Source organism: Vicia villosa, linkage group LG2 (assembly GCF_029867415.1).
Source record: "Vicia villosa cultivar HV-30 ecotype Madison, WI linkage group LG2, Vvil1.0, whole genome shotgun sequence".
NCBI lineage: Eukaryota > Viridiplantae > Streptophyta > Magnoliopsida > Fabales > Fabaceae > Vicia > Vicia villosa.
Window position 1 is genome coordinate 100,618,339 of NC_081181.1, and position 9,692 is coordinate 100,628,030.

Here is a 9,692-nt window from a genome sequence, read left to right on the forward strand (position 1 = left end):
TGAAAGAGAAGAACAAATTATGAATAATTCTTGAAGGAATATTTGTAAGGAACTCAATATTTAAATGAATAAAAAGTGGATTTGGATGAATAAATTGAATATCTAAAAGGCAAAGAACTCTTAGTTACCTGATAGCTAGCACTGTGTATCTGGCTTAGCTTCCCCACATTTCTATCTATATATAGATAAAAATTGAGAAGGAAAATATAGATATAAAATTGTATGGGCCTAGCACATGGTATTATTGCTTATTTTATTTGTTGGTAATTTGAGTATTATATTGTACTCCTTAACAAAAATTTCCAAATATTTATTATAAAATTTTTTCGTTTGATTTAAAAGTTTACATTTATAAATATTTTTTATAAATTTGAAATAAAAATAAATTTAATTTATATGCCATTTGCATCAAATTTGACAAGGATTGAGTTATATATATATATATATATATATATATATATATATATATATATATATATATATATATATATATATATATATATATATATATATATATATATATATATATATATATATATATATATATATATATATATATATATATATATAATAATAATAATAATAATAATAATAATAATAATAATAATAATAATAATAATAATAATAATTTGTTGAGCGTTGAATCTTTAGTTTAGAAGAAAAAATAAAGTTGATTCAATGGATGAGTCAATAGAATTAAAAAAAAAAAATATTCTGAAAAAGAAATTAGAGTTGTTTTTCTATTGTATTTAAAAAAAGTCAATACTATTTTTTTTAATAAAGCATATATATTGAAAAGAAAAGGTGATACAACCAAAAGTAGCTAAAACAGCCCCATAAAATATATATATATATATATATATATATATATATATATATATATATATATATATATATATATATATATATATATATATAAAAGAAACTTATACTTATTCTATTCTTTAAAAAATCACCTCTAATAATCAATAAAGATTGAGTAAAAAATCACCATATAATTTGCTTTGCGTTAAGACCTTTTTTTTTTTTTAAGTATATTTTGTTCTTTAAAATGTCAATATTTGTGCTGTCACCTATATTAGGTTGAATACCAGTTATTATATGTATTTGAACCCAAAAATTTCAGTTTGTGAATTTCTATCACTTTATTGGTTAAAAAGAGTTTCTTTTTTAAATATTTTATTTTATCAATTTAATTAAAAGTAAGTTGTTGAACATTATTTCGGTCGATTTCAAATTTACGTCACAATTATAATATATTATCTCGTTTGGATGTAAGAACTCATCATGTTCATTTTTATAGAAAAAAGATTTTGTTGAATCCAAAAATGTAAATGTTTTATATAAATTAGTATTATTCTTTTGATTATTAAGTAATATGGAATTATTTTGACTAGTTCGAAACTACTTTATTTATTATTTTGTAGTTATATCTTAATAGATGTAAGGTGAATTTGTAAGTTAGTTTTATGATAATTAGAAAGGACATTTGAATGTATTTGAATATAGGGATAAAGATATGATTCGAATCTGCAACATCTTATTTATTTATATTTAAAAGTGCAACATCTTATTTATTTATATTTAAAAGATAAAATTTTTGTTATTAAATTATTAAAAATATTATAACACAATAATTGTAAACATCAAGAAAACCATTGTAAATTATCAGCAGCATGTTATAATGTCCTTTTTTTTCAAATTATTTTGAGGTAAGAGATCTGGTAAAGGAAAACATTAAGATTTTAAAGATTATTTTATAAGCTTAATAGTTTTTTGGTCCCTGTAAATTGTCGTGTTTTTGGTTTTCGTCTCTATATTTAATTTTTCTTGAAATGATCTCTGAATATTAAAATTCTTTGGTTTTAGTCGCTAAAGTTAAAATCCGTGGGAAAATCTGCAGGTTTTTTGCAGATTTTCCTTTGAATTTTTTTGCGTATTTTAATTTTTGGGACTAAAACCAAAAGAATTTTAACATTTAGGGATCATTTCCAAAAAAAAAAAATACATGAACGAAAATCTAAAACACGCCAACTTACAGAAAACAAAAGACTATTTAAGCCTATGTTTATCAATCAATAAATTTTTTACTTCAGTGCCATGTTCAAATTCTAAATTCTTAAAAGATATATAATAACTTATTCACTACCAACTAAATGGATATTTTTTTTAACATATTTGATTAAGATAGTTAGCTATTACCAAAAATACAGATGAATCCTTCAACATATTTTTAATTTTAATATTTATGTCCTTTATAGGATAAAGTTGTATTTATTCAAAAAATGTGAATATATATATATATATATATATATATATATATATATATATATATATATATATATATATATATATATATATATATATATATATATATACGAGATACTAAGAGACATTTGAATAAAACGTGTGTTTTAAAAAGTACTACGGAGATTTTATTATATATAGAGATTACAAGTAATTATATGATATAGTCGATATAGGACTATTTTATATACGAATGTTCTTCACAATATATTTACAAATATCAACATTTCCCCTCAAACTTGAGCATATAAGTCAAATGCACCAAACTTGCCACATATATAATTAGTTTTGGGACTTCGTAGTGAATTTGTAAATACATCTATCAATTGATCATTAGAGTTGACAAAGCTTGTATATATATATTAACTCTCCAGCCGCGCCATCTTGGTGGAGATCTGTATCACCCACTACTACAAATATTATATTCTATAACAATCTTTACACCTAACCCAACAAAAAACTAACCTATAATTTCTAAATGCGCTACTTTATTTTTTTTCCAAAAAAATAGCATATATTCTCTCAGTTTTAATCTATAACCAAGAGATAAAGTAATTCATGGTACATGTTTCGAATCCCAACAACTATAGATTTTGTTTTTATTTCTTTAAACGTGACACTTCTTTTTATTTAATAATTTATTTAATTATTAAATATTTTATTTCATCGATTTCTTAAATAACCGTGGGGTGTGATACCCAGATTATACAATGAAAGGATTTTTTCACTAAGTATTACCTTAAACCTAACTCACAAATTTAACCGCTCCATACTCGTAAACAACATTATTTGTGATGGATTGCAAAACAGAAAAAGTGTGGTTATGTGTTGCTGTTCTTCTTATATGAACCTTTAACAAATCATTTTTATGTTCTTGCAATATATCTCACATAATGTTGTGATTGTTGTTGTTGTTGTTGTTGTTGTTGCTGCTGCTAGTGTTGTTGCTATTGTTGTTGTTATTGTTGTTGTTGTTGTTGTCATTGTTGTTTTTTTTTTTTTAATAAGCAATTGATTGAAAAGTTCGTACTAGGGGTGCAACCCTTACAATGAAGCAAACGACACTAAAGATGACTAGTGTCGGATAAGGGAAGTTTAAACCATTCATAATATGTTGGTCTAAACTTGCTATATCCACAAAACATCCATCTCCAAGAAAGAAAAACAATGTTAGAACAAATAACGTCAAAACAAAACGCCTCCCCCCTAAAAATAATTGCGTTCCTCATAAGCCAAAGGCTCCAAATAGTTGCAACCCACACAAAATTGATTAAAACTCTTCGCTTGCCGCAATTCACCTTATCTTGAATAACGTTGAAACAAAGCAAATCCTCTTCATTCATCATCTCCGGAATTCCAAGCCAACTAAACACATATTTCCAAATTGTTTTCGCCTCTTGACAAATGAAAAAAAGATGGGAAGATGATTCAAGGAAGGAACCACACATCACACAATCCGGGCACGAAACATTGGCTACACCTCTTTTCAATAATTGATCTCTAGTAGGGAGCCGATCCCACAAAACTTTCAAAGAATTAAACAAATTATAATCCCATGCAAAGACCTTGTCACTATCAATGGCGGTTGTTATGCTTGCAACGGTGAATTCCTTGCCCTCGGTTAAGGACCACGAGAACGAGTCAACGCCGTTCGCACTAGTAGAAAATCCCCGAACACTTTCGCAAAACCGAGTCCAGTTTGGACTGGCTGCTGCCGCGGCTGAGTGTGGCTGGCCGTGAGAGTCGCCGGCAGAAAACAGCCCCCCAAAATTCCACCTTAACGCACCGTCGATCCGCTCTAATACCTCCGCCGCCGAACAATACTTCGCATTTGACAATTCAAACAAATCCAGAAACTCCATGCAAAGTGGTTGTTCTCCCACCCACCAATTGATCCAAAAAAGAACATCCATACCATTATTGCAACAACATTTGAAACAACCGGAAAAACCGTTATCTATGATGTCGTCCAACACTTTATTCTCACACATATCTTTCCACCAAATGGAATCATCACTTCTCTTAAGATTACCCCCAATATCTTGAATTCTTAATTTAGGACAAGAATACCTCACCTTAAAAAATCTTTGCCAAATGGCTTCATTATCATGAAGGATTCTCCACTTCCATTTCAAGAGAAGAGCTTTGTTCATTTCTCTAACGTCTCTAACCCCCAAACCACCCTTCGCTTTAGGTCTACACACCACTTCTCACTTAACCCAATGAATACTCCTTTTTCCGGCCTTTCCACTCCATAAAAACTCGCTTTGAATCTTCCTTATTTCTTTGGCAATGTTTCCGGGAAGCTTATAAAAAGATAAAGTGAAAATAGGAATTGAATTCAAAACCGAATTGATTAGTGTAACTCTACCTCCCATTGAAATGTTCCTTCCTTTCCACGAAGAAAGGCGCCTCTTCAAATTATTGACCACTTCCAACCACACCTTCTTCCTTCTAGGATTATCTCCCACCATAATTCCGAGGAATTTGAAAGGAGTCCTACCTTCTTTACAAGAGAGAAATGTCACGGCGACATTCATGTACCACCCTCCAACATTCACCCCTATTATGTTGCTTTTGGCAAAATTAATTTTCAACCCGGAAACCAATTCAAAACCTCTCAATATAACCTTCAAATACCATAAGTTATCACAAGACGCCTCACCTAGAATAATAGTGTCATCCGCAAATTGGAGGATATCGACACTATCATTATCCCCATACTTGAAAGGTTTGAAGTTCCCCACCTCTACCGACTTCTTCACCAAAGCGGTCAAACCTTCCATAGCAAGAACAAAGAGAAATGGCGACAATGGATCTCCTTGTCTTAAACCTTTATGCACCTTAAACTCTTTTGTAGCACTCCCGTTAACCAAGACGGACATGTGATTGTTGAAAATACAAGCATCCATCCACTTCATCCACCTAGCACCAAATCCCATTCGCAACATAGTATCTTTAAGGTATTGCCAAGAAACGGTATCATACGCCTTCTCAAAATCCACCTTAAGCATAAGACAACTTCTTTTCTTCCTCCGAGACCAATCAATTATTTCATTGACCATAAGGACACCATCCATCATGTTTCTACCCGGGACAAAAGCGGTTTGGTTGGTAGATACTAAGTTCCCTATGACTTCCTTCAATCTAGCCGCTAAAAGTTTCGCAATAATTTTGTAAATGCTACCCACCAAACAAATCGGGCGATACTCGGATAAAGATTGAGGATTGTTGGACTTTGGAATCAAAGCAAGGAAGGAAGAAGTGATTGATTTCACAAGAGAACCTTTCGTATAGAAGTCATTGCACATTTTCAAAACATCCACCCGGATCACATCCCAAAACCTCTTGAAGAACTCTAAATAAAAACCATCCGGCCCGGGGCTTTTATTACCATCACAAGACCAAATGGCCTCCTTAATCTCCAACTCCGTGAACAGACGCTCTATATTCATCCCCTCCGCAACAATGAGTGTCTTCAAAACCAATCCCCCTAAATTCGGCCTCCCCACCTCCGAGTCCTCGAAAAACATCTTAAAGTGGTTGAAGGTAAAATCTTTGATGTCATTAACATCTTCGAGCACTCCTTTACTTGACAAAAGAGAGCACAAAGAATTCCTCCTTCTTCTCTCTTTAAGAGAATTGTGGAAGTACCTCGTGTTGCAATCACCTTCGGCTAGCCACAATTGTCTCGATTTTAGGCGGAGGAAACCTTCTTTTTTATGGAGGTTGTCCCAAAACGCAATAGCCGCCTTGGATCTTTTAGCCACCTCCTCCTCCGGAACATTACCTGCAAAATGAGCAAACTTGTTATCTAAAAAATGCATCTCCTTTTCCGCCTCCTCTATGTTAAGATCTATCCAACCGAACACCTCCTTATTCCACAAAGAAATTTTAATTTTGAGTGCCTTCAATTTTTCCACTAGACAAAAATCCCCCCTCCCCTTCACCTCCAAAGAGTTCCATTCCTTCTCCACAAATGCAACAAAGTCCTTATGACTAAACCATAGATTATTAAATCTAAAAGGTTTAGGTCCCCAATTCCTTTTGTTGTCTCGAATCCAAATGGGGGCGTGATCCGACACGTCTCTATCTCCTATAGTTTGACCTTCAACCTTCCAATCATCAGTGAAGGATGATGACAAAAGAAAACGATCCAACCGACTCATAGCGCTACCACACTTGTTAGACCAAGTGAACCTCCCTCCTATCGTGGGTGGGTCAACCAACTCCATTTCTCTAATGAATTCTTTAAAGTCCTCCATCTCCTTTTTATAATTCTTTTTCGAAATTCCAACTCTCTCCACCGAAGATGTAACCATGTTGAAATCCCCTCCTACACACCATGTACCAACTACACTCCTTCTTTTTAAATCCACTAACTTCCTCCAAGAGTTCTTTCTAACCTTGTGATCACAAGAAGCATAACAATTGACAAAGTAGATTCTTTTGTTATCCTTTTCCACACAAACGCCTAAGAAACCCTCTCCGCGAAAGCTATAAACAAGATTGAAGAAGTCTTTCTTCCACATAATTAGAATGCCTCCCGACGCTCCTTCGGCCTCTAAGTGGGACCACTCCACCCAATCATCACCCCACAACTCCTTAACATATTGATGATGCACATTTCTCAACTTGGTTTCCTGTAAAAAAAGCCAAGTCAACCCTACCTTTCTGAATATTATAACCTATTCTCTTCCTCTTCACCCTCTTTCCACCTCCTCTAATATTAAGAGAAAAGATAATCATTTCAAACCGTTTGTGGACTCCTTCGGAACCTCCTTCCCTTTGGCTCCCCTTAATTCCATCTCCTCCAGTTTTTTAATTGGATTGCAAAACTCCGATGGATTTGTAATTCCCAACATGCTCATAGACTTCCACATCCCCTCAGACGAAGCTCCCAATCCTCTCTTGATCACCCTAGCATTACAGTTCCTCACGTCCGAGTGCGTAAGAGAGTTGTTGGAAAAAGAGTGCTCCCCGGTAAATTCACCTTTAACCGGCCGCTGAACGTTTTGAACATGCAAAGGCAGCAGCAGATCTGGAGCACAAGTAAAATTATCCACCCTTTCACCCAAATTAAAAATCTCCCTCATTTGCTTTCTAACCTTCTTGGAATTTTTTAGTTTGAAACAGTGATCATCAAAAGACAGAATTTCTCCCACTCCTTTATCCCTTTCTACGTGCATGGGCAAAACCTCACACTTCTCTGAATCGTTCTTTACCATTCTCGCGGGGCCCACCAGATTCAATGCTGAAGAGTTATTGAAAACCAAACCGCTAGAGGACAAAACGGTTTCTCTAGTTTTTTTGTTATTATTAAAAGCTAAACTTTCAAAGTCTGTAATTAAATTTTGGGCCTCCCCCACGTAACCATTAGGCCCAGAACAGATGGGGCCCAAAACGCCCCTTTTCATTATGCTAGGGTTAAAACCTCTCTCCTCCTCTATCCCCTGTCTCTTCGTTTCACCATCCCCAACCTCCTTCCCAGAAAACTCAGCGTTCCCTGTACACTCCACCCTAGACCAACTTTCACTTGAAATGCTATCTGAGTCAATCTGATCCTTCTTCTCTGACAAGGAAACACCCTCTTTGTAGCCTACGACCTTACCATCTTCACAGAACTTTCCGCCAACCTGCTCCTCTTTCTTAGGCTTTACTGATCCTCTGTCGCCTTTCTGGGAAACTGGGCCTTTACCTCTTACCCACGCGCTATCTGCACTCTCCTCCCCCACCTCCTCCGATTCTCTCTCCGCCACAGATTCGGAGTCCATCGTCTCCTCCGAGAAAGAAGCCGAATCGGACCACCCCTCTTCCAAGTCCGCCGCCCTCACCATCACGTCCTCCTTCACAAGGATGCTATATCTTTCCCCATCCACACATGCTATGATCTTTCTGTTGATCGGTTCAAGCTGGTTGGTAAAAACCATGACCTTTGTGACATCCATCCGAATCTGGTTGCCTTCAAGATCTTCACCGTTAACCACCGTACCAATATCTGAAAGCAAGATCTCGCAAAACCTTTTGTTCCTTACATAGCATGGAATACCATAAATAGATATCCACACCGCTCTAGCACATTCGACATCCTTTTTCGTCCACCTCCTCACCTCCTTAAACCATCGGTCTTTCCAATCCCCAGCCTCCCTGAGTAACGTCTCTAAAACCCCCTCCGTTTTCTCTTCTAACAAACACAGATTTGGGCCCAGTGGTGTTGCAACCACAGAGAATATACCCTCCTCCAACAGGCTCTTGCTTACTCCGTACGCCATCCCGGCTGCTTTCGAGACTCCCACCAACGCTTTCTGGAACCGGTCAGTCTCCTCTATCTTAGAACTGTAGAAGAACGTTTTGTGAGAAGTCTCCAAAAAACTCACTTCCCCTGTTTTGCAGCTGTTCAAAAGGTTCAGAGGGTTCAAGGGTTTCTGCTTGGTAACTTCCCCTGTGCCAGGAAAAGTTCTATCCGATTCATTGAGTTTCACTGATTCTGCGTAAGTTAAAGAATGTTTCCTAAAAGCATTGTTGGTTCCAACTCCGTTTACGCCTCCATTTCCCCTCACAAACTTGTTTACACCCTTCGGAATCGGTCCGCAAGAGTCAGTTCTTCCAGGCTTAACTTGAACCTTGACAACGTCTTCGTTAAAGCTTTTCTGGACATTCCTTTTAAACTTAGAAACATTAGCCTTCAGCTTCCTCCCATCTAACCAGAGATTATCTAGTTTAATCTCCAATAATCTAATGTCTTCGACCTTGACAAATCTCACGAAGCCGTATTTCTGTCCTCTCCAATCTTTCTTCGGTGGTATAACAATCTCATCCACCACACCCAGGTTTTTGAACTCGAAAAAAAGGTCTCTGGCTCCCCATCTCTGATCAAAGTCTGTTATGAAAAACGAAGTGATATCGCCTCTAACACCTTCTGTGGAATTCTTGAAGATATCCCACTTGCTACTAGTGAATGCGTTTCTCCCCTTCTTGTTAACCTTGACCCAATCGTTTCCAGGAACCCGAACGTTTCCCATAACATTCATTGGAACTTCAGGCTAACATTATGGTTTGATTTCATAAAAGCTCATGTTGACACTGTCTTTTGTTTGATTGTACTATATGGAAGTGTTAAGTTGTGAAAGTAGATCACAAGAATTTGTTCTTGGATGCGAAAACATTGTATCCCTACATGAAGAGATAGCAAAAATATGTTCTTCTCTACCGCCGTTTTGATTGCTTTCACTTCCCCCACAACAACACCTTTGCCACAACTTAATAATCTGACGTCATTAGAAAAACTGTCATTGTTGTTGTTGTTGTTGTTGTTGTTGTTGTTGCTGTTGTTGCAGTTGTTGTTGTTGTTATTGTTGTTGTTGTTGTTTCCACCTTTTGCCAAT

At 35.5% G+C, this 9,692-nt stretch overlaps 1 protein-coding gene across 1 annotated transcript; it reads right to left on the bottom strand.

The window, feature by feature from the left end:
* Positions 1-3,371: 3,371 nt before the first annotated feature.
* LOC131649660 (uncharacterized) lies at positions 3,372-4,460 on the bottom strand. The gene has a single exon (XM_058919411.1). The coding sequence runs from the start codon at positions 4,458-4,460 to the stop codon at positions 3,372-3,374; it is 1,089 nt and encodes a 362-aa protein (XP_058775394.1).
* Between the last annotated feature and the right edge of the window lie 5,232 nt (positions 4,461-9,692).

What these genes read in the sequence shown, in the direction of transcription:
- LOC131649660 (XM_058919411.1), bottom strand. Translation starts at nt 4,460, where the DNA reads ATGAACAAAGCTCTTCTCTTGAAATGGAAGTGGAGAATCCTTCATGAT.